This window comes from Rhipicephalus sanguineus, chromosome 6 (genome assembly GCF_013339695.2).
Source record: "Rhipicephalus sanguineus isolate Rsan-2018 chromosome 6, BIME_Rsan_1.4, whole genome shotgun sequence".
NCBI lineage: Eukaryota > Metazoa > Arthropoda > Arachnida > Ixodida > Ixodidae > Rhipicephalus > Rhipicephalus sanguineus.
The window spans coordinates 168278845-168305219 of NC_051181.1; the positions used below are offsets into that span (position 1 = coordinate 168278845).

Genomic DNA, 26375 nt, shown 5'->3' on the forward strand with positions numbered 1-26375 from the left:
TCGTTTGATTCCAATATTGTTTTCTCTTTATGAAAATTATATTCCGAATGTATATTATGTAGAAAGAAGCCTGTTTCTTGTAAAACATTTTTGTGTATGTGTGCAGAAGTAAGCACGTTCTGAATGTATAAATCTTTGTGAATGTATATGTATGAAAAAAAAACATGAATATGATAGCATAAAACCAAGTAATATCTCATACTACTGAAATGTGTATAATATGTGTATAATATGTCACTTATTTGTATATGTGTATGTTACTGATGTGTAAATGTGTATGATGTGGCACTGACGCAGACTGTATCAGGAGGTCAAGACCTCGTCAGGCTATTTAGCCTTTAGTCTTTGCCTCCCGCAGGGAAATTTTGTATTTTTTTTCCTGCAAAATAAACAATGTTCAATGTTCAATTCCGGACCGACCTATGTTCCGGTTTTTACTGTATCACATCCCTGGAGCAGTTTTGTAGGATTACAAAGCTCGCAGGATAAGTCCGGTTATTGATGGTGACTCTCGCCGTGCAGACACCAATCGGCATTATCAGGTGGCCTCCAGCTGTCCGGATTTCGGGTCCACTCCAAGCGTTTTTTACTTTCTTCAGCTTGGTGGCGAACAGCCCACTAACGACGGAATAGTCCGATGCAGTGTTGACGAGAGCGGTGACGTTGTGGCCGTCGATGAGAACGTCGAGGTCGCTAGTTCGTCGTCTTGCGTTGTGGTTGGGTCGTGGCGTCGGGTCACGGCTGCGTCGGTTTGTTGCGCTGCTTCCATGTTGTGTCGTCGGGTCTTCTTCGGTCCACGAGGTTTCGTTGGCAGGGCGAATTCGTCTGCTTCGCGTCGTGTTCTGCAGGTCTCGTCGTGTTGTCGTCGTTGGCGGCCACAGAGGATCTTCGGCATTTCGTCGTACAGCAACCGCACCTCCATCGGTTGCTGCCGTTAGTTTCCCGGATACGGGCTAGGTGACCGGCCCCGGTTTGGGCCAGTGTACTGCCGGCGGTGAGGTGACATGTAGCGGCCGGGCGACGGCGAGCGGGAAGGTCGTCGTTCTTGCCACTGTGTTCCGGTGAGGTAGTCGTCGATGTCGCGAGGCCGTTCACCTGGCTGCGGCCGCGGCGCGTTGACGGTGAATCCGCGTAGCCCCATCTGTCGGTACTGGCAGCGGCGGTACGTGTGGCCGGCCTCCCCGCAGTGGTAGCAGAGCGGGCGGTTGTCAGGGGTGCGCCAAACATCGGTCTTCCTCGGCGCGGATCGCTGGCCGGCTGGCGGGCGGTATGACGTCGGTGGTGGCGGCACGATGGTTCGTATCGTTTCGCGGAAGTCGTCGGAGCCGAGGGCATGAACAGCTGCGCTGTCTTGAAATTCGCGGCGAATTGTACTGCCGGGTTCGCATTTCCAGCGTCTGCTCGATGGTTGCAGCTTCGGAAACAAATTCCTCGACTGTCTTGGGTGGGCTCCGCATGATCCCAGCGAAGAGCTCCTGCTTAACTCCTCGCATGAGAAGGCGAACTTTTTTTCTTCGGGCATGGTAGGGTCTGCGTGGCGGAACAGCCTGGTCATCTCTTCCGTGAAGAGCGCCACATTTTCGTTCGGCATCTGCACGCGGGTCTCGAGCAGAGCCTCAGCCCTCTCTTTGCGGACGACGCTCGTGAATGTGGCGAGGAACCTGGCGCAAAAAATGTCCCACGTTGTCAGCCTTCGCTCTTGGTTCTCGAACCAGGTGCAAGCGGCGTCTTCCAAAGCGAAATACACATGCCGTAGCTTGTCTTCACTGGTCCAGGCATTGAAAAGGGCGACTCGGTCGTAGGCTTCGAGCCAGCTTTCCGGCTTCGAATGATGATCCGCGGAAGGTTTGCGGCTCCTTGGGCTGCCGGAGAAGGATCGGCGCCGGCTGCAAGGGGTCGGTCATCGTCGCTGCGGTCAATGTTGGGATCTGGGGCTGCCGGCAAGGAGCCCGTAGTCTGGCTGCAGTCCCTTCTGCCTGCGGCTTGTTCGACAATCCAGATTTTCTTTGCAGTAGTCCTCGTCGCGGCTTGGGCTTGGGTCAGTGCTTCGTGGGGGCGTCCGGATCATGAAAGAAGCAGTACCTCCACCAGATGTCACGGGGTCGTGACGTCGACTAAGACAGCAGTCGTCGTATTCGAGCTGAAACTCTTTATTTGGCCGAACTTGTGGCCGCGAAATGAAAGTCAAACTACAGCAATACACGCTGTACACTGATAGCGGCGAACAGGACGTCGGCCGTCGATAAACTGACAAGCGGTCAAGCGCGGCGGCATTTATACACGTGCCGTCGAATATTCCAGCGTTATCGCTTGTTGTTGCGCAAGCTCTAGAATAAGCTCGAGTGTTCGCGTCTTGCGCGCAATCTTAACAAAACGATCTACAGTAATCGGGAAGCTTCGCGAACATTGTGGCACGGTTTGCGCTGAGCGTTGCTGACTGTCTTTGTGGGCGAAAACCGAATACAGCAAATAAGAAACGCACGTGGCACTATGCTACTTGAGTCGGTGTGGATTTCCGTATCAGTGTATTTGTCGAAAGGCACAAGTATCGGAGGCGTCTGCAAGCGTCATTTCAGTTCTTGAAATGGTTCGACTTGCGCCGTTTCCCACATGAATTCCACGCTGATCTTCGTGAGGTGCGTTAGTGGTTCGGCGATCCGTGAAAATTTCTTTAAGAAGCGTTTGTAATGGGTGCACAAGCCGAGAAATTGGTGTACGGCCTTTTGTCGGTGGGTGGTGGGAAGGCAGCAATGGCAGCTGTTTTCTGTGGATCTGGGTGCACTCGAGACTTGCTAGTGACGTGACCCAAAAACGAGAGCTCCTCGTATGCGAAGCGGCCCTTTTTTGACTTCCAGGTGAGGCCGGAGGTCTTTATTGCTTGAGGTACAGCTTCAAGGTGCCGGATGTTTTCATCGAAGTGTGAAGCAAACACGACATTGTCCAAGTACACAAGGCAAGTCTGCCATTTCAAGCCTGCCAGCACTGTATCCATAACGGGTTGAAAAGTCGCAAGTGCCGAGCAAAGGCCAAAGGGCATCACCTTGAATTCGAAAAGACAGTCTTCTCTCGGTCTGTCTCGTTGACTTCGATTTTCCAATAGCCGCTCTTGAGGTCCATCAACGAAAAGTATGTGGAGTCGATCCAGGGTGTCGTCTATCCATGGAAGAGTATACACATCTTTCTTTGTGATCTTGTTCAGGCGATGATAATTGAAGCAGAAACTTAGGGTTCCATTCTTTTTCTTCACTATACACCACAGGAGATGCCCACGAACACTTGGAAGCTGGATGATGTCGTCGCGTAGCATTTCGGCGACTTGTTTCTTGACAGCCTCATGTTCTCGCATTGAAACTCTGTACGGGCTCTGACAGAGTGTACGGGTGCAGCCGTTGGTCATAATGCTGTGTTTGGCAACCGGGCTTTGTCGAATTTGCGATGATGACGTGAAGCAGTCCTTGTATTGTCGAAGCAGGACATTGGTCTGTTCTTGCCGGTGCGGGGGAAGACTCAGGCTGATGTCAAAAGTGGGTTCAGGCACTTGTGTCATCGCAGTAGGTTTGAAAATATCTGTGAGGGCGAAAGCAATGCTGGCTTTCGCAATTTCTTCGATAAAGGCGACTGTCATGCCCTTATTGACATGCCTGTGCTCGTTGCTGACATTCGTGAGCATCACCTCTGCTTTCCCTCCACAAAGCTTGGCTTGTGGAGGGAAAGCCAGAAGAGGCATCACATTCATCATTCCTCCGCATTTGCAGCACCTAAACAGGCAGGGCATTCATTTGCAAATGCAGGTGCGCATAAAGTGAAAGCTGCAAAACTTTTGCTGTCTTTTTTCGCTGCATGCAAGGCTCAGTCTGTGTATTTTGTAGGAAAGCTAGGCAATGCCCAGCTGATGCATGCACAGATGCAAATTACTGGGTGTTACTGAAAGCACTAGTACCACTTTCATGCTTACATACAGTCGCTTCATTTCTGGTGCATCACTGATGCATAGCAATTGCATGCGAAGCTCTTTGATGTTCATTATTTTGGTTCTTGCTGTGTGTGCCAGCTAAGAATACCAATCAATTTTCATTTTTGGTGTTTGACACGCAGTAATGCACCTTGAAGGTATCACTGTGCATTTGAGACTGCCATGAGCTGAAAGAAGTGCAATAAATTTTGTTATTGTTATGAATGTATTCTGCAGTAAGTGCACAGAGTTTGCTGATTCCTGTGTGCATGCGAGAATTAGGCACAAATATATATATGTGTGTACAAGGTTGTTAAAGGAGTGCCAATATGAATTTTAAGTGCCTTAGGGGTGTTGCTCCAAACAAAAACGCTGAGAACCATACAGAGAGTACTGTGGTGCCTGGGAGTGCATCGGATATACGGTTAAAGCTCCATCTAATGAAACCTGATTATGGTAAATCCCCAATCTAACGAACATATTTCCATTCCCTGGCATATGGTTCTGCGTTGTCATCAACGTGAATACACACAGATTTTCCGGAAATATAAATGAGCAAGTCTGTTGCACAATAAAATGGCTGCAGCTTTAACACTTCCTAATTTGACCTCTGGAAATTCTTGTACATGGCCTCTAGCGGTTTTTTTGTTGAACATGCCTGACGTTATGGCGACTGGTTGCCTGTGCAACCAGTCACTGTTAGGGGCCGCCCGAAGCGGCACTGCTACAATCTGTAGCGATTCACAGATTTGAAGGCTTATAGTAAATTACACACTTAACGCAGCGAGCTTAAATAGGTCTGATAACTATCATAAAGACTCGCTCTATTGGCTCGTCAAAGCTATTTCAGGGTCCCTTTAAGGTAGATATGGACCTGGCTGATGGTGTATTGGGTCTCTTCATGGTATTCCCTATACAGTAGACTCTCGTTAAACGGAACCTGAAGGGACCAGGAAAATGTGTTCCATTTAACAGGAGTTCCGTTTACTGAGAGATGAAAAGGAGTGCAGAATCCAAGAACGAAACCAATTATATTAGATGCAGTTGTTCCGTTTAAACAGCAGTTCCGTTTAACAGATTTCCGTTTACTGAGAGTCTACTGTATTTAGCTTCAAACTTGTCGTCGTTGCCCATGAGCTGTCGAATTGCGGATTCCCTTCTGCGAGGCAAAGGTCTTTCTCTTCAAGGTGGTACAAGAAGGGCTGCAAATCTACAGACATCTGTTCATTTCCTTGCAAAGCTTTAGTCGTTGTGGTTGTGGTGATAACAGCCATTTGAGTGGCACCACCGTGACGGCATAATTGGCCCATTATCAACTGTGTGGATAATAGCCGCCTTCTTAGATTTCACAGCACAATAACGTAGAAAACAAGGAGCCTGTGCATCTGTTGGTAATGATCGCCTCATTAGAGCCCCATCCTTTCGTGTGTGCACTTATGCCAGCAGGACCACAGTGTCTTCTTGTTCTATTTACAACACAGGCCAAGGAATCATGAAAAGTTATGCGTAGAATGTTGTGATACTGCCATGGTGCACTTCTGACAAGCTGTGCCCAAAAGAGCACACTAATTTGTCACAAAAATCAAAAGTGCTATAATGAGTTTCTCACTAAGTTGTAAGATGATGTCAAGGCAAAGTGCATAGAAAAGCTGAATTAAGCGATCTATCTACACCATGACAATGCAATGGTGCTTTTGGCACAGCTGATGGTGGCTCAGCTGGCAGTCTATTTTAGGCTGCGAGATTTTTCCCTATCCACATATTCCTCTTCTCTCCCAATGAGATGATTTTGTGGGACAAAAAGGAAGTGATTACTCAAGTAAATTTAAAAGAATGGGTGTTCTACAATAACTGTCTGTTGCAGCTCATCAGCAAAAATGTGTGTCCTTTGGTGGGACAAAACATGTAGCAAAAGAATAAGGTCCAAACAACTTAACGCTGCTTTCTTGATGTAAATACCACAAACACCAATCATATAGATCTGCTACATATGGTAGTGGGGGCACAATAAATTGCGAACCTTATTTTGCATCTTTCAATGTTTGAAATCTTCGCCAGATGTGATCCCATATAATCAATAAAAATGTCAGATATGAAGACACCTTAGGTAACTGTAAAACTAGTCAAGAGGCTGTGTCCAGCAAGAACTATGGCCCAGTTGAAAAACACTCACATTCTGGTAATCGACATCAAAGGAAAGCACAGCCTGCCCCAGGGATCCAGTAATCAGGGCAATGGAACCAGCAGGGCTTCCTGGAAGAAGAAAGGTGACATGAGAAAATGTTGTGGAGGCATCAATGCATATCACTCACCAATGACATGGCCCATCAGGCTTTGTGCACCTCGTGACAGACCTTCAGCAAATTCCTCGGGGCTCTGGACAGATCCCTGCAGAAAGGTATTTAAATGGCAATCCTTCCTATCAGCTAAGGTTTTTTCAATACAGCCTGTTTCTACCTTTCTCTAGACAACCGAAACTCTTTCAGCAGTGAACTTTGCTATAGTAGTTTTTTCTTTGCCTCAATAGCAGGCCAGTTTAAGTCACTGTGACTGAACCACAGAGAAGTGCTCGAGCCATATTGCAATAGACAACCACAACAGCAACAATGTCAAGGTCACTGGAGTGGCCATATCCGTGCCTATATAGTCATTTATGTATACCAGCTACAGAAGGGATTCATTCGAAGTCGCTCAGGGATAGCAAACAGTCCTTATACTAAATATTCTGAATATAACTTGACTTACACCTACAAATTTTGGCACTACTCTGGGAACTCCTTTTGTACCTACTTACATGAATATTGTAACGGGCTGAAGAGGACGACGAAGAGGACAGGAAAGAAGACTTTGACAGACTCTGCAAGCTGGGTGCCATCTTGTCACCCATTGAATTTATTCTGTGTATATACAGTGTAAATATATTCGCCCCGTAACATCTTTGGTGGAATGTGCGGGGTATCACTTCATGCAAGACAAAATTTTGCAGCGAGTGCCTAGTTGCCTTTTCAATGGCGCTGGGGTCAAGAATGCCGACCCTTCACCGACTACTGTGCCTTCTCCAACCGGCATGTCAACACTCATCTTAGAGCCCCCGAGAGTCCAGGTACCTTTTCGGGCACAGATGGCGTTGATGTAGAAGACAGGCTAAAGACATACGAGTGTGTGGGCGTGCTTATGCGATGGGACCCAACTCTCATGCTGGTCAATGTGATCCTCTACCTAAGAGACACCGCGAAGGTCTGGTATGAAACGCATGAGAAAGAGCTGACCACCTGGGAGTTGTGCAAGCAAAAGCTTGGGGACTATTTGGCAGGCTCTGTGGAACATCAGCACTCTGCCCAAAAAGAGCTCGCCTCTCGTGTTCAGACATGCACCAAATCCTACCTTACGTACATTCAGGACGTGCTCACTTTGTGCCGCAAAGTGGATTCACAGATGTCCGAAGCAGATAAAGTCGCCCATGTCATGAAGGGTATAGCAGATGACGCCTTTCACCTTCTTGTATTCAAGAATTCATCTACTGTACAAGACATCATTTCTGAATGCCGGCGCTTGGAGGAAGCCAAGAGCCGCCGTGTTCTCCACCAGTTGTACACCTACCTAACACGGCTGCTACGTACACCTGCAAAGACCCCTGCCTGCCTTCTACGGAAAGTTCAAGTGATGTTGTCCACATTGTCCGTTGGGAAATCAAAGCCGCGGCTCCACTCACGTCACCAGCCCTCAACTCCGACAACTGTCAAGCAACCGTGTCCCTCATCCAGACCGTCGTGCTTCAGGAATTGGCCAACGTCGGCTTGAACGACATTTGCTCTATTCATTGACCTGACTACACTTCACATACTCCACTTGTCACGCCCAACCGTCGTTTTTCTGCTCCCCACACGTTTTCGCAACATGGCGGACTGACGCACACCAGACGACTCGACAATATGCTTCAACTGCGGTCGTGTAGGCTATATTTCTTTTTACTGCCGTTCTTGGTCTAACTCGACACCTCATTTCGGGACTTGGTGTGTGTTCAGCTTGTGTGAGCGTCGCCGGACATCACACATTGGTCATGTTTTATGTCTTGGAACACTGCCCTCACGACTTCATTTTGGGACTTGATTTCTTGTCAGACCATTCGGCCTTGATAGACTGTTCTGCCAGTGTGGTGCAACTCACTCCACCTACTGCTGTTGATCCTCCCGGTTACCCTCCAAGCTGGCTCTGTTCTGCAGAACACATTCACCTTCTTCAACGGACAGTTACTTACATAGGCGTCTCACCCGTTCCACCTGTACCAGACGGTGACTATATTGTGTCCTCCAATCTTGACGTCCTGCTTTCGCACAACGTTGCATTTCCGCACAATGTTGTTACTATAACAGACAACACATCCTGTCTACTGCTAGTGAATTTTGGCTTATGTACACAAGCTCTCCCTCGTGGCATATCACTCGCGGAAAATCATGCTGGCAGCAGACTGCCATAGTTCAACTCTAATTTATGACAGAGCTTCGTGTGCAGAGAAAAGCTTCACCTCCTACTCCATCAGAACAAAGTGCTTTAACGAAGATGACTGCGCTCTCTCCTTGCATCCTTTGAGACATCTTCAATTTCGGTGACCGCCCTCTTGGACAAACATCCATTTTTAAGCATCGGGTTGACACTGGCAATGCGAGACCAATCCATCGGCGACCCTACTGCGTCTCCCATACTGAGCGACAAATCATCCAACAGGAAGTCGACAAAATGCTTTCTTAGAATATCATTGAGCCTTCCTTCAGTCCATGGGCACCCCCAGTTGTTCTTATTAAGAAGGACAACAGCTGGCGATTTTGTGTTGATTATCGGCATCTAAAGAAGATCTTGAAGAAGGACATCTATCCTCTGACATGCATTGACGATGCCCTGGATATCCTTCACGGCGCACAATATTTTCTTCCATCGACCTCCGCCACAGGTACTGGCAAATTGCTGCTAATGACATGGACCGTGAGAAGACGGCCTTTATCACTCCCGATGGCCTCAGTTTAAAGTGATGCCACTCGGTTTATGCAATGCACCTGCCACGCTTGAACGTATTGCCACGTGCGTTTAAAGGAACCAAGACTGCAATGCGTTATCGGACTCTTTATCCGCTTCAACACTGTTGTTTGTTATCAAGCGTAGGATCTGCTACGTGAGGTCCTGCGGTGAATGTCGTACCTCTGTCGGTGATAAGGACTTCGGGTGCACAATGACGGAGGACGATGTTCTTCACGAAGAAGCTCGTGACCTCGGTTGCATTGCCGGACGATAATGCCACTGTCTCGGCGTAGCGTGTCAGGTAGTCTGTAGCTACCACTATCCACTTGTTCCCGTAGGTCGACGTTGGAAAGGGGCCAAGCAGATCCATCCCTATTTCTGGAATGGTTTCTTTGGTGGTTGTTCAATTGGTTGCAGGAGGCCGGCGGGCCTTGTTGGCGGTGTTTTCCGATGTTAGCAATCTCGGCAGGTTTTTCACATAGCGTGCGACGCCTGCGTTCAGGGCAGGCCAATAGTACTTTTCTTGGATTCTTCACAGAGTTCTAGTGAACCCAGATGCCCTGCCGTCGGCTCGTAGTGAGACGCCTCCAAAACCTCTTGCCGTAGATTGACTGGCACCACAAGCAGGCATGTGGTTTTCTGTGGCGTGAACTTTTCCTTAACAAGCATGTCGTTGCGAAAGCACAGTGATGAGAAATCGCGCGCCTGAATGCCTCTGGCGGCGAATCACCTTTGCCTTCAAGGTATGCAAACACGGCACTTAGATCAGGATCGGCCGCGTTGATCGAGTGCAAAGGTGTCAGAAGCCACGGGCCCAAGAAATGCATCGTCGTCGTCTTCGTGTGGCACAGTGGTATCAACGAGGGCTCTCGAAAGGCAGTCAGCGTCTGTGTGCTTTCGTCCTGACTTATAAACAACGCTGACGTCGTACTCCTGCAGTGGCAAGCTCCAACAAGCAAGATGACCTGAAGGGTCCCTTAGGCTAGGAAGCCAACACAGAGCGTGGTGGTCAGTGACGACCTTGAAGTGCTTCCCATAAAGATACGGCTGAAATTTTGTGACAGCCCAAACAACAGCGAGGCATTCCTTTTCTGTCGTTGAATAGTTCAGCTTTCGACAGGGACCTGCTTGCGTAGGCAATGACTCGCACGAGGCCGTGCTTCTTTTGAATCAACACTGCACCGAGTTCCACGCCGCTTGCATCTGTGTGGACCTCGGTTTCAGCGCTTTCGTCAAAGTGTCCAAGTATTGGCGGTGACTGCAAGCATCTTTGAAGTTCGCGAAAAGCGTCCTCTTGGGGCTTTTGCCATTTAAACTGCACGTCGGGCTTTGTAAGGCGTGTGAGTGGCTCGGTTATTCGTGAGAGGTCTCTTACAAAACGCCTGTAGTAAGCACAGAGGCCCAAGAACCTACGGACAGCTTTCTTGTCACGGGCGTCGGCAAGCTTTCGATGGCTGCCGGCTTGTGGGGATCCAGGCGGATGCCTTCCCAACTGACTACGTGTCCTAGAAAAAGGAGCTCTTCACAGGCGAAGTGACATTTCTCCGGCTTCAGAGTGAGTCCCGATGCCTTAATCGCCTGTAGCACGGTCTGCAGCCTGTGAAGATGCTTGTCAAAGGTAGGTGCAAAAAACGACGTCATCGAGATAGATGAGGCACGTCTGCCATTTCAGCCTGGACAACACCGTGTCCATGACACGAATAGGCCGAACGGCATGACCTTAAACTTGTAAAGCCCATCTGGTGTGATGAAGGCAGTCTTCCCCACGGTCCCTCTCGTCCATCTCGATCTGCCAGTAGCTGCTCCTGAGGTCCATCGACGAGAAGTACTTGGCGCCACAGAGTCGGTCTAACGTATCGTCGATTCGCGGAAGCGGGCAGACGTCTTTTTTGGTGATGCTGTTTAAGCGCTGATAATCGATGCAGAAGCGTAAAGTGCCTTCTTTCTTTTTCACCAAGACAGACTACAGGTGACGACCACGGGCTCTTGGAAGGTTGAATGATGTCGTTGTGGAGCATTTCTTCAACCTGTCCCCTTGATTGCGTCGCGTTCTTGCGCTGATACGCGGTAGGGACTTCAACGGAGAGGACCAGCTGATTCATCAGTAATTATGCGATGCTTCACTAACGGCGTTTGTAGGATTTTCGACAACTGCCATGACACTCGTATTTGGCGGGATGCTCACCTGATCGGCGACGATGGTACATGCGGCGCGGTGACGATTTATCTGCACTGGTGCGGACTGCTTTGTCGTCAGTGTTACGGTTTTTGTCTGCAAGTCGATTACGTGCCGTTTTCGTTCAGAAAGTCCATCCCTAAGATTATGTCGCGAGAGCACTGCGGTATGATGATGAAGCTCACCGGATAGCTGTCATCGTGAACAGCCATTCGCGCTGTGCATCGTCCAGTAGGGGTAATCAGGTGGCCTCCTGCTGTGCATAGCATCTGTAGCATTTTTGTTGATCTTGTTGCATTTTCTCGGTTTGTATCTAGTGTCATGTTTTAGCATCGAGACGATGCTCTTTTTCGCGGAGGGGCAGTGCCAAGTGCGTTTAAAGGAAGCAAGACTGCAATGTGTTATCTGACTCTTTATCCGCTTCAACAGTGTTGTTTGTTATCAAGTGTAGCTGTTCGCCAGCCTGAAGCCCGAATGTGACGTAAGGACAAGATAAGCGATTGCGGCATACGCCCCCCCAGTCAGTCTGACGCCCGCCGTTCGGCCACGCGGTTGTCTACCGTCCTTGTGTGATTCCCTCACTTTACTTTAGGGCACAAGTTAGCCCAATAAACGCTCCATAAGCTTATTGCCGACGTAGTCACTGTTTTTGTCTATCTGGGCCGGCCAGCTCGCCGTCACTTACGTGATAGTATGATGGATGCCCTCTGGCATGGCTTCAAATGGTCCATCTGCCTCTGCTACCCAGATGACATAATCGTTTCTCCTCCATCCTTTGGAACGCAACTTGAACGGCTATCGAAGATCTCATCTGTCTTTCGTGATGCGGGACTGCAACTAAATTTGCCACTTCGGTAGTCGTGAAATCTCTGCGCTCGAACATTCCTTCCTTGTGCACGCTGATCAAGATCAAGTCATCATCAGCCTGTCTACGCCCACTGCAGGGCAAAGGCTTCTCCCATGTTCCGCCAATCAACCCAGTCCTGTGCTTTCTGCTGCCACGTTATACCTGCAAACTTCTTAATCTCATCTACCCACCTAATTTTCTGTCTCCCCCTCACGCATTTGCCATCTCTTGGAATCCAGTCAGTTACCCTTAATGACCACCGGTTATCTGCCGACGTGCTACGTGCCCAGCCCATATCCATTTCTTCTTCTTGATTTCAACTACGATATCCTTAACCCCGTTTGTCTTTGACCCACTTCTCTTCCTTTCTCTTAAGGTTACACCTATCATTTCCTTTCCATCGCTCGCTGCATCGTCCTCAATTTAAGTTGAACCCTCTTTGTAAGTCTCCAGGTTTCTGCTCCGTAGGTAAGTACCGGTAAGATGCAGCTGTTATATACCTTCCTCTTGAGGGATAGTGGTAGACTACCATTCATGATTTGATAATGCTTGCCGAATGAGCCCATCCCATCCTTATTCTTCTACTTATTTCACTGTCATGGTTCGGCTCCGCGGTTACTACCTGTCCTAAGTAGACGTACTCCTTTACAACTTCCAGTGTCTCGCCATGTATCGCAAAGCGCTGTTCTCTGCCAAGATTGTTCCATATTACTTTAGTTTATGCATATTAATTTTCAGACCTACTCGTCTACTTTTCATATCCAGTTCAGTAATCATAAGCTGTAATTCGTCTCCCGCATCATCAATGCAATGTCATCAGCGAATCGCAGGTTACTGAGATACTCTCCATTAACTCTTATCCTAATTCTTCCCAATCTAGGGCCTGAAAACCTCCTGTAAACACGCGGTGAATAGCATTGGAGAGATCGTGTCTCCCTGCCGTACGCCCTTCTTTATTGGGATTCTGTCGCTTCTTTATGGAGGACTATAGTGGCTGTGATCCACTGTAGATTTCTTCCATTATGTTTCTATAGGCTTCGTCGATGCCCTGATTCCACAGTGCCTGCATGACTGTTGATGTCTCCACCGAATCAAATGCCTTCTCGTAATCTATGAAGGCTATGTTATAGGGGTTGGTTGTATTCCGCGCATTTCTCTATCATCTGATTGATAGTATGAATATGGTCTATTGTTGAGAAGCCTGTACGAAATCCTGCCTGGTCCTTTGGTTGATTGAACTCTAATGTCGTATTAATTCTGTTAGCAATTACTTTTGTAAATAGCTTGTAGACAACGGACAGTAACCTGATGGGCCTGTAATTTTTCAGGTCCTTGACGTCCCCTGTCTTATGGATCAAGATGATGTTGGCATTCTTCCAAGATTCTGGTATCCTCCCGCCGAGAGACACTTCGTATACAAGGTGGCCAGTTTTTCTAACATAATCTTTGCATTCCCTTTAGGGCTTTCTTTACTTCTCCTGTCAATACTGGTGGGATGTCAGATTCCTTGGGCTATTACTGTTCTTACGTTATCATCCTGGCTGTCTCGGCTGCTGTACAGATTCTGTAGAATTCTTCCGCTACCTCAACTATTCTATATATTAGTTGTGACATTGCCTTCCTTGTCCCTTAATGCATACATCTGATTTTTGCCTATGCAAAGTTTTGTCTTCATAGCTCTGAGGCTTCTTCCGTTTTTTAGAGCATGCTCAATTCTCTCCATATTATACTTTCTGATGTCGGCTACTTTACGTCTATTGATTAACTTCGAAAGCTCCACCAGCTCTATTTTGTCTGTTGCATTTGAGGCTTTCATGGCTTGACGTTTCTTAATGAGGTTTTTCGTCTCTTGGGATAGCTTACCAGTGTCCTGTCTAAAACTGTACCTCCGACTTCCACTGCACACTCCTTAATGATACTAGTCAGATTAACATTCATTGCGTCAACGCTAAGGTCGGTTAAAGCCGCGTATGTATTCTGAAGTGAAACTCTGAATTCCTGTACTTTCCCTCTCAGAGCTAGTTCATTAATCGACTTCTTACGTATCAGTTTTATGCCATTCCTTCCTCAAGTCTAGTTGAATTCTAGATCTTACCATTCTATGGTAACTGCACCGGATCTTGTTAACTACTTCCACATCCTGTACAATGCCCGGGTGGATACACATTATGAAGTCTATTTAATTTTTAGTTTCGCCATTAGGACTCCTCCACGTCCACTTACGAGTAGCCCGTTTTCTGTAGAAGGTGTTCAAGATCCGTAAATTATTGCGTTCTGCGAACTCTACTAGTAACTTCCCTCTGGCGTTTCTAGAGCCGATGCCATATTCCCCAACTGCATGATCTCCAGCCTGCTCCTTGCCTACCTTTGCATTAAAGTCGCCCATCAGTACAGTATACTGTGTCTTTACCTTACTCATTGCTGATTCTACGTCTTCGTAGAAGCGTTCAACCAGTTGATCATCATGGCTGGATGTAGGCGCTAGGCCTGCACCACCTTCATCTTGTACCTCTTATTAAACTTAAATTACGATACATATCACCCTCTCATTTATGCTATAGTATTCCTCTATATTGCCAGCTATATTTTTATAAATAAGGAACCCCACCCCTAGTTCTCTTCTGTCAGCTAAGCCACGATAGCATAGGACGTGTTCGTTCTTCAGCACTGTATAAGCCTCCTGTGACCTCCTAACCTCACTGAGCCCTATTACATAACATTTAACACCCTCTAATTCCTTGAATAGTACAGCTAGACTCGCCTCACTAGATAAAGTTCTAGCGTTCTATGTAGCCAAGTTCAGGTTCCAATGGCGGCCTGTCCGGACCCAGAGATTCTTAGCACCCTCTGCTGCGTCGCAGGTCTGACCGCCGCCTTAGTCAGGGCCGAGGGTTAATTGGTGTATTCATGTGGGAGGTAGTGGCCAAGTACTACACCAGGGTGGCCAATCCTGCTCTGGTGAGGGGGTGCATGGCTGGCTGTGGTCGCCAGTGAGGCTACATCCCAGGCCTTTTTACACAATTCCATCATCACGCGGATTTTTTTTTTTTAATCCGGTTGGGAATTGTCCGGCACTGGCATTCGAACCACGGACATCTTGCATGCGAGGCTGATGCTCTACAACTACGCCATCGCCTGATAAGATCAAGTATGGGCAGTGAAAGATTTTCCTGTGCCAACCTGTTTCAAAGACGTTTGCAGTTTCTTTGGCCTCTGCTCTTACTTCTGTCGCTTTGTCAAAAATTTTGCTGACGTCGTGCGACCTCTCACTCAGCTCTTCAAGAAAGACACTGCCTTCATCTGGGGCCCTGAGCAAGCAGATGCGTTTTACAATCTGGTACAACTGCTTACTTCTTCATCTATTCTCGCTAACTTTGACGTCTCAGCTCCAAACGAAGTCCGTACCGATGCAAGTGGCCATGGCATTGGTGCAGTTTTGGCCCAGACACAACAAGATCAAGAACACGTTCTTGCCTATGCCAGCTGGCTTCTTTCTTCTGCTGAGCGGAAGTACTCCATTACTGAACGCAAGTGTCTGGAGCTCGTTCGGCAAGTCAGAAAATTTCGCCCCTATTTGTATGACCGGCCATTCACAGTCATCACTGATCCCCATGCTTTGTGCTGGCTTTCGTCCCTTAAAGACCCTTCAGGCCGCCTTGGTCACTGGGCGCTGCGCCTCCAAGAATTCAGTTGTGTAAAAACTGGCCGCTTGCACCAAGATGCCGACTGCTTGTCCCAATATCCTGTTGATTCACCAGACAGCCGCCCTATCTGCCAACGTTCTCTCTCTGTCCGCTTTTCAGGGCATAGGAATTGAGCAATGGTGGGACACCTTCTTGCACAATATCATCCAGAGGCTAACAATGGCGATGCCCGACCCTTCCTAGGAATGCTGTTTCTTGGGCGAGTTGGAAATTCATACTTGGAAGGGTAGTGCTAGCGGACTAGAGGAAGACACACGAACATACAGACGGAAGCGCTCTAGTAACTGGTTTTTTATTGAAAATCTCCCCTACATATATACATCGCTTTATGGCCACGTGACAATTTCAGCGCACTGACGAATTCAGGAACATAATTTCTTTTCTGACAAGACTATTAACGGTGTGCTGACACATTTCGCCCCTTCTATGATTATAATCTTTGCTTCGATGGTTTCTCGAGTGCACTTATCTTTGTGGCGGCTGATTATGATACATTTTGAATAAACAGGTGAACAACCACAGTCATTGCGATGTGTGGACAGGTCCATCTCTGTATCAAGCAACGTTTTGTTTTGTGCTCCCGTAACCGATCATTGATACATCGGCCCATTTCGCCGATGTATTTCCTGCCACATGTCAGTGGTAAACTGTATACCACGCCTTCCGCGCATGGCACGAAAGGACTTTGGTGCTCCATCTGGCACCCCTTTGGCTTTTCAATGGCAGGTTCAGTGAGCTTACACAGGTGGCTTAGCTTGGGGTGCTGAAAAAAACCACCTTTATCCCAACCTGACCTACTACTTTTTTCAGCCCTCGCGAGATCTTGTGTATGTACAGGATTACTACCACCTTCTCCTTTTTCCTGGATGCGGAGGCAGGTTCACGATCCGGGTGGTGAACTTTCGTGAGCACTTTGCTTGCAATGGAGACGAGCACCTGCGTCAGGTATCCTGCCAAGTCTAGCCGCGCCGCTTGTTCTTGCAGGCTGGTTGCCACTGTGTGAACACAAGACTTTCGGATGGCATTTGTCAAGCAGAGGTTTACGATACCACGCTTCACCAAATTTGAATGCGAGGGACTGTACGCCAAAAGCGGCTTGTTGGCACAGGGGTGATAAGCCCAGCATGCATGCTTTTCACGAAAGGTTAGTTACTCTGCAGTTTCTTGATCCTCAACTAACCTTTCGTGAAAAACATGCATGCTGGGCTTATTCAAAATGTATCACATGTATGCCGTTTATTCAAAATGTATCATCTCAGCCACCACAAAGATAAGTGCACTCGAGAATCATCGAAGCAAAGACCATAATCATAGAAGGGGCGAAATGTGTCAGCACACCGTCGATAGTGTTGTCAGAAAGGGAAATTATGTTCCTCAATTCGTCAGTGCGCTGAAATTGTCACGTGGCCATAAAAGTGATGTATATATGTAGGGCAGATTTTCAATAAAAAAACAGTTGCTAGAGCGCTTATTCTGTGTATCCGTGTGTCTTCCTCTAGTCCGTGTCCACTAGTGCTACCCAACCCTTCCCTTCGTATGTTTGAGCTCCACGATGGTGTATTGTACCGTTGCAACATGTGTCTCGACAGCCCTGACAGACTACTGGTTGTTTCTACTCATCTGTGTCAGACTGTTCTTGCCCAACTTCACAATGTGCCGACAGCCGGTCACCTCAGCACGTCACAAACTTACGACAGAGTTCGCTGGCACTTTTCTGGTGTGGTCTGTACTGCGATGTCTGCCATTATATAGCTGCCTGTGACCTTTGTCAACGATGGAAAAAACCAACTACCAATCCTGCCGGACGCCTTCAGGTGCTTGACATACCATCAGAGCCATTCTACCGTGTAGGTGTTGACCTCCTTGGCCCTTTTGCTACATCGGCTATGGGAAATAGGTGGATTGCAGTAGCAATCGATTATGCAACCAGATACTTCTGACTAGCTGTGCAAGATGTCGCTGACTTCCTTCCAGCAAACATCATTCTACACCACAGCGCCCCTCGGCAGTTCCTCACCTATTGAGGCAGCTGCTTCCTGTCCAAAGTGGCTGATGACCTCCTACGCTCCTGTGCAACTAAACACAAGCTTTCAACTGCTTATCATCCGCAAACCAACGCCTCAATCGAACTCTTACTGACATGCTCTCCATGTGTGTCTCTGCCAACCATCGTGACTGGGACACCACATTACCATTTGTCACATTTGCCTATAATTCCTTTCAACATGATACCGCTGGGTTCTCTCCGTTTTTTCTTTTGCATCACTATGCTACCTTTCGACACACTCCTGCTGACCCGGCTAAGTTATACGTCACGGTACGCTCGAGAGCAATAACGAAGGCCCAAGAAGCATCCCAAATTGCTCGACGACGACTAGTGGACTCGCAGGACAATCGGAGGCGCATACATGACGCCCGCCATCGTGACGTCCACTACGCACCCGGTAATCTGGTTCGGCTTTGATCCCCCTCGCGCCGCCTTGGACTTTCGGAGAAGTTACTTCCACGCTATTCCGGCCCTTACCACATCTTATGCCAAGTGACCGACGTCACCTACGAAATCGCTCCTGGTGACTTGACCGTCCTTCACCCTCGTACGGACATAGTGCATGTTACGTGCCTCCAGCCATATCACTCGACTGCCTCCCGATTAGCACCGGGAAATAATGTAACGGGCTAAAGAGGATGACGAAGAGGACAGGAAAGAAGACGACAGACCCTGCAAGCTGGGCGCCACCTTGTCACCCGCTGAATTTATTCTGTGTATACAATGTAAATATTCTCCCCATAACAATATTTTTTATGCGATAATTAGAGTTGGAGCTCTTGAAATCTTGTACACTAAAGCTTTGCACTCATCTCCGTTACGTATACAATATCTTTATCACATGGAATGGGAACAAGGCATAACTGCTTAAAATGCACTGGTGGGCTAGGTGGTTGATCATTATAGCATATGGCAGTGCACACCAGATGAAGAGACAACACTAGTGTTGTGCATTCACGAAATAAACAACAACTCAATGTGAGTCTTTTGTGCCATCACCACCATTGGCGCTGGCTGCATCAAAGTTCACTGCACGTTTGTGCCACGAGCACTGATGGCACCGAGAGCTATCTTGCTTTAACCTAAGCATCAACCATGGCTATCTTGGAATAATGCAAAATAGGAGAGCTGAATGTTTTATTCAATGCTTTAATTCTCCAACACTTAGCAACATTGCAATCGCACAAAGAAATTTCAGTGATCTGTTCTTTGCAAACATGTACTATGTGTACAAAGACACATAGGCAGCAGAAACCATTTCACTCGTGTTACTGACGCTGAGCAGCACAAAATTGTGATCATTTGTTTAGTTTGCATACAGATGCACCTAAAAAAAAAATCTAATCCTGCGAGCAACGCAGAAAGGTTCCTAGCTGCATGTTTCATGTATAAAAAAAACAGTATTTAGTCAGGCACAACTTAAGAAAGTAAGAGGGCCTCAGCCCACTCTGAGAAACACAGACAGAACAAAATGACAATTTTCTCAGAATGACTTGCCAACAAGCCCAACTTGCTACTTTAACCCAGTCTAGTTGGTCAAGCACAGTTTCCAATAGCCTCCATGACCAAAAGAATAGTCCCGCTCATGCTCCTGACCATGTTCTCCATTAGCGGGATTACCAGTGTGCGTTTGTTGGCACATGCTCGTGTGCCTTTGAGGTGCCTTCTAAAGTTGCACTCGACTATAGGCATCTTTGTTTTCAAACGCTCTAAGCACGGAGGCTTATGTCGCTTTAAATTAACATAGAAAAGAAACAAACAGCAGTCACGTTTTTCTTCCCACATTCCATGTTCTCGAAGCCAAGGGGAACCTCCAATGTTGTACTTAGTGAGAATGCCCAAGGACACGACAAGAGCAGCGACAAACAAGTCTCGTTGTTGCAGTTAAACCCAATTTTAAATGTACTAACAAGTTCAGCTGAACACACTTTTTTGCCCACCTTGCTGGCATGAATTAGTTCATGCTAGCTGTTTCATTATTAAATGCTTATTTGTCTCTCACATACAGGATGACTTATTTTGCATTTAGCTGCCATGAACCTTCAGCTCGAAGTTGGAGTAGGTCTCACTGATGTGAAGACAAGTGCAGGCATTTTAAGAGCACATTTTTTTCAAGATTTTATGTTCTTGCTCTCTTGGTGAAGGTACTACATACCATCCACTGTGGTAGCCTCGATGCTCACCGGAGCCGAAGACTACCGCGGGTTCAGGCTTAGCGAGCCACAGGGCCGCGTCTACCGTCGCCTGCTTACGTTTAGCGCACCGCTCTGCGCTCGCTCAGCTAACAAAGGCGTTGACGCCGCGCGCGCGCATAAACACAGTGTTCGATATAACACACACACAAACCACTTTATTTGCCTTCGACGGCACCCCAACACACACACAGTACACGTCCGCTCCCGGGGCACGGGGAAGCAACGGGCTTCCCGCGCGGACGATACACCAGGGGGGGGGGGCGCCAGCACGTCGCAGCGGCAATGGCGAGCTTTGACACGCCGCTCGGGAAAAAGGTCCCTCGCGGCTATGCTGCGCACTCTCGCGATGACCACTGGGCCTGGTCACGAGAGCTAGGGCAATCTTCCGTACGCGTGGGCCTCCGGCAAGTGCGGCTCGGCGTGGTACGACCGCGCACGAGCACTAGGCACCGCTCTTTGGCTTCATGTACGAACCGGAGCTAACACTGAGGTAAACACGCCTGCAAGGATGCCGAGGCACCCAGGCAGGCTACAGTCCAGCGATTCCAAAGGGGACGTCGGGCCAGAAGGAAACGCGTGCTTACCCAGCGGCGTCCGAGGAGAGAGAGAGTTCGTCCCGGCGTGCACGCGCGTCAGTCGCCGAATCTCGCGGCTCCGAGACCGCATGCAGCGCCACCACGAGAGCCGGCGCGTAGCGCAAGATGACGCCACTTGCCGTCGCAGGAGAACGGGAGAGGGAAAGGATTCGCGGAACGGCGAAATGCCCGCGCAGTGGCTTCGGGCTCGCACCTCGGATCCCCACACCACACAGACCCAAATAGCTCCAAGCTGCAGTAAAAGCATGACAGCTAGCGCACACACACACACACACAGCACGCGTGAGAAGAAGCCTCTTGAGCATGAGAGGAAGAGCACCCGTTCATCACAGCGCCAGGAGAAACGACTTGGGAGAGCACAGTGCAAGGGATTAAGGAATGCCAGCCATCTGGATACCTTGAAGTGCATAGCACTTTAGGGACCTGGCTTGCTGTCCATAGATCTCATGTGGCGTTAACATCAAGTGCTCAATAATAGCTTAAAACAAGGCTAGCAATGCTCAAAACTGGGCTAAATTAAGGAATAAGGTCTAAAATAATGCAATTAACAGAAATAACCAAGAAGTAATTGCAACAATTAACTTAAAATTGCTAAAAATGCTTCAGAAACACATGGCTGACTCCAGACCTCAACTGCCGTAACAAGCAGGAAGTCAACAAAGTGCAGAAAAAGTAGCGCACATGTCACACACCGAGTTCACGAATCTCCCTAACAAGATTCTACTCATACCAGGGGAATCCTACCTGCTGACCTCAAACACTGGCGTCATCAACGGTTTGGTAACGGAGCATCACTAGGTGCCCGTGCTGTGCACTTCCTCAGGTTCCCTTTCAGCACCAATCGCTACACAAGAACATTTTTTCAATTCCATAACTCCTGCTCTGAAAGCGGGCACCACGTGTACCTAGGCTGGGCAAGTGAGAGGGTGCTGTAGAAAAAAATGACGTTCTTATCCATGTGTGTGTGTGCTTGATTCGACATATTCGGCGCAGAGCAAAAAACATGAATACTATGATGGAGAACACAGAGTGCCACTATTCTGCTATCTTGTCGATTCTGGGTAGTGACAATGTAGGCTTAAGCAGAGTTGCAGAGATTCACCGCATGCTCTAAGTGCTTTCTCTCTCCATTTGTTCCAATGAGTGCCTTGACAGGGAGTGATGAAAAAATTGCCAGGCCTGCGCGGAACACGCAGCACAGTCACAGCGAAAGCTGGAAGAGTGGTCTTTCTAGAGCCATTGTAGACTTTTGCGGCCACTAATACAAGTACACATGCAAGATACCCACTATGCCATAAATCATTGCAACTTTCAAGAAGTAGAGAAGCACCCAGTATGGCATTATTCGTCATTCTGCGGAGACGCATGGTACCCGCTGCACATCCGTAAGGCATTATGTGCACTTTGTTTGTGCTGTGGCTGATGACGATGAAGATTATGGCTTAGTCTTTTGTAATGGGTTGGAAGCATTCAACGGCCCGGTCACTCATTGCGCAATTCACATTATGTGATGCCTGGTTGTTAATGTACTCTTCTACGACATTATATTATATCGATTCCTTGCCCAGCATGACACCTGCATAGGGTATTTTTGCGAAGGAGTTTGAAGCACCAGCGTGGCTCTGTGGTAGAATACTTGACTGGACTGCCACACATAAGGCCTGGTTCAAATCTCATCTGCTCCTAGAAGTTTTTTTTTTGTATTTGTTTTTTTCTTATTTCGCATGACAGTGGTTATGGACACAGGTGGTGGCGGCACAGACAACTACGGCACGAAAATCGGCTCTTGTAACAGCTTTCGCTGTGGTATCTAAGGGCCCCAAGCACCACCACTGTAACTAGAGCCATGGCCGAGAGCATAGAGTATCTGCTTACCAATGGCTAGGTAGGTAGTGGTTGGAAGCAAAGAATACACGCACCACCGATGGTATCTGTCGCCAGGTTGATGCCACAACCTCATCTTGAAAAGCAAGGTTGAGAGGGCATGAAACCTTACCCTCTGTGAAAGGTGGTCACGCTTGGTTGATGATGATAGTCAGTAAGAGTGGCCGACGTTCCTCGAAATTTTTTTTTCTCATTTCATTTTTTATTATTTCGCGTGATAGTGGTTACGGACACCGGCGCCGGACAACAACTCCACTGCTGTTATGATCTGTTAACAGCTTTCGCTGTAAAAGGGGCAACAGACATGACCTTGAGCACTTCGCTTTTACAGCGAAAGCTGTTGTGAGAGCACTAGAACAGCTGATTTTGGTGGCTTAGGTGTTTGCTGGCTCTGGTGTCTCTAACCACTATCACACACATTAAGAAAAAATGTCCAGGATTGAGCGGGATTCGAACCCGGCCCTCTGCATGGAAGACGAGTATTCTGCCGCAGAGCCATTGCCTGTGCTTGAAACTTCTTCATTAAAAGACCTTATAGTAGTGGGATACAAGTAAGCGATATTTCCTTCTCAAAGGCGTATGCACACAAGCCTGCACCAATGGGCGCGTACTCAGACCGACGTCACGAGACGGGTGGCAGGTGACCGCGCCTTCGGTGAACTTGCTTAGTGGTTTAGTCGCAGAAGACGATCGCATGCTACGCTTCGATCCTCTTGGCGGGGCCACTCCCGACTTAAGTTGTATAGACTATGCGTCATGTCTGGTAAGGAATCTCCTTAACAGATGCATATAGTGGGTTCAAAAGTAAAATAACAACCCGGCATCACACGTGTGAACTGCATAATGAGTAGGCGGGTTTTTAAAGCTCCCCACCCCTACAAAAGGGTCAGCCATAATTCAGCAGCCACAGCACCAGCAAGGTGCACATAATGGCTTACAGATGTGTAGCGAGTGCCTTGCTTCTCCACAGATGAATGAATAAGGCGTAGTGGCTACTTCCCTACATGGCAACATTATGATAATTTATGGCATGTGGGTACCTTGCAACTGGACTGAAGTAGTCATTCAAGAGAGTTTAAAATGATAGGCTGTTCCTCTCACTTTCACTGCGACTGTGCTACATATTCTGCACAGGCCTGGTGTTTTTTTTTTCTTTGAATGGGTCAGCTCATTTTCGATATGATCGTGAGTGTGCTAGTGTCGTTGCTGTGTACAGCATGGAATTCTAGCAGATTACAGAGCACAGCATCAGTACGTGGTGACCCCTCGTGGCAAGCTGCCCTAACTATGCAGCACAACAATGCTCAAGTCAGCCAAAGACCATATCCTTCCCTCTGTTGACGTAGTTGGATTCGTTGACGACGTAACTTGCCATGAGAAGAGCCAGCAAGTTCCAGCTGTTTTTGAAACGTTAACTGTAGATTCCCAGCAGGATGCAGTGCTGTAATATTTTGCTTACGTGCTCACAGGAGTCTCACCTACCAATGTGCATCGTTTTTTTTACCATGTTCAAAAGTGTTGCAGGGCCCCTGCCCCTTTAAACAGGTCCTGCACCCCAAATTGCGCATGTTATTTTCATAGGCCGTTAGCTAGCTCTTAATCTTGATGAGTGTTGTGGCAGCAGTGAAAGCGAAGAGAGCGTTTCATGTTTTAATTTGTTTCCAAAGAGAATTCCCTTGCCAACTGCAGCATCATCCATCAACAATTTCTGCAGCCTGAAGAGAAGCATCAGTCTGAGTGTTTTGATTACAGTAAAACCCCGCTTATACGTTTTTGAAGGGACTGTAAGAAATGAGCGTAAGAGACGGGAAACGCAAGAGCCGAAAAACAGGAAAAACGACAAAATATTTAGTGGTACAGAATTTTATTTCAATGCTTACGCGTGAAAAAACCGTGTAATGTTGCCTGGTGCTTTACTCATGTCCGAGCAGCACGAAAAGTTTTTCGAGCACATGCAGTCTCACATCCTTTTCATAAATTTGGTGCCACCACGGCCTACACCTGACAAGCGATCGCTTATGGTGATACCTTCGCGAGATTGTCGCCGGTTGCGTCGGTGTCGCCGAGCGATACTGTAGGACCATTGGCATAGTGTAGGACCACCGTGGCTTGCAGTAAACGGTCGAACGCCTCGCGAAAGTAGAAATACCCGAAAGCGGCTCCACCAACTCTTAAATTTCGTCACTGGTGCACACATTGGCGCGCTCAGCCACGGTCTAGTCGACGGATAGAAACGCGGAGCTGGGGACGGCGTCATTCACAGAAATGTAATCAACGTATGTGATTTTTTTAGCACCAACAGCTGTAGGCGTGAAAGCACACGCAAGCACGAACAACGCGGCGAGTCCAACAGCAAACGCGCACACGACCACGTGAACTCCAACCAGCTCGAACTCCGACAAATAAAAGGTCCGTTCGATTCGCCTGCACCACCGGAACCAGTTCACGAGGTGCTGCACCTTTCCATTCGTTTCAGCAGTGCAGCAATGGCGGCCTCTGAACCACGCCATTCGTTTCAAAAGGTGCAGGAGTGGTGCAGCACTGGTTCACGATTTTCCTGCACCCTCTATGCTGACGGTGCCGGCTTAGTGCAGTCTTGCGCGTGCACACTAGCAGCTGAGCAGACGACGCAGCATTCGGACGTAGGCGCTGTACCCAGCTTATTAACGTGAGACGTGTTTTGCCAAAGTGTTTGCGCTTCATAGACTGTCCATGTGCGATTTGCCACCTGTCAACGTTACGTGGACGATGTAAATTAAGTGAACAAAAATAAGGTCTGCACCATGTCGGCACCTCGTAATTCGTTTCTAGTGAAGCACCGTGCCCGCACCACTGAACTCCTGCTGAACAATTTCTGAACTTCTCGTGCACCGCCGTGAACCGGTTCCAAATGGTGCAGGTGAATCGAACGGACCTATACGCCAACGCGATGGCAGAATGCCTATCTCGGAAGCCTTGCTTTCGCAAGTAATACGTCATAACCGCCATGTTAGTGAAACAAATCTCAAAGGCTATGCTTTTGTTATAAGAATGCCAATCTCGAAGGCCTTGCATTTGCGAGCACTTACATCATAGACACCATCTTTGCAATACGGATCTCGAAGGCTATGCTTTTGTTTGTGTCAACCGAAAGTATCTGTCGCTTGCGCCTCTCATGCGGCTAATGTTACGGTCAAACCAGGCCAAGCTGCGTGAAAAGTCACCATGGCTGCTCTCTTAGTATTAGGTACTCACTCGGTCGTCTCGTAGCACACTTCGCGACGTATCATACGGGAACGGTCCCACAGTTACGACGTTACAGTCGGGTTCCCGATACATTGTACCCTATGAGAGCTGTGCCGGGACCGGCAGAAAACGACGCAACAGCCGGGAAAACGCATCAGAAAGGAACGTAACAGCGGGGTTCTATAGTTTGAAACAAAGAATATACTGCGTACATTTACAATGCACTCAGCGTGAGAAATTTAAAAACAAAAACACGTTTTGTGCCTTTTCCATAAAGACACAAATATTGTGCTTTACCATACCACTTTCTGAGCAACTGACACAACGAATGCTGTCCAGAGTGGGCGAGAGCCACAGGCTAAACAATGGCTGTTGGCATCTGTCATAACAAAAACTGCAGGCTACGCTGTCTGTAATGTGTTGTCGCACTTTGAAACATGGCACTTGCAAGCAAGGAGATTTCAGCACACACCGAGAAGATTTGCAACACAGGTCAACCACCCAGTGGCGAACTCGTAGATGTGCAACAAGCATTTGAGCGCTGAGGTTGAGGGCCACACGCCAACAGAAAAGCAATCGCAAACTGCAGGATAGTTAAACTATTTAGTAAAACTGCTGATTTCACTGTACTCTCAGCCGAAATGAAGTCGCAGTTTTCAGCTGTTGGTGAAATGGCCCATGCAGTGGTGAACGGTGCTGCGATTACACGACAGCCTGTGCCTTGCAGTTTTTGACC

At 48.0% G+C, this 26375-nt stretch overlaps 1 protein-coding gene across 1 annotated transcript in view; it reads right to left on the minus strand.

Annotated features, from left to right (window-relative positions):
* The window catches only part of LOC119397704 (intermembrane lipid transfer protein VPS13A), a 1038245-nt gene that overhangs the window by 77820 nt on the left and 934050 nt on the right, over nucleotides 1-26375 (minus strand). Inside the window, exons 72-73 of the mRNA XM_037665124.2 lie at nucleotides 6265-6340; nucleotides 6126-6205 (exon numbers count right to left, since the gene is read on the minus strand). Of these exons, the coding sequence (XP_037521052.1) occupies nucleotides 6126-6205; nucleotides 6265-6340 (156 nt within the window). The remainder of the gene's footprint in view (nucleotides 1-6125; nucleotides 6206-6264; nucleotides 6341-26375) is intronic.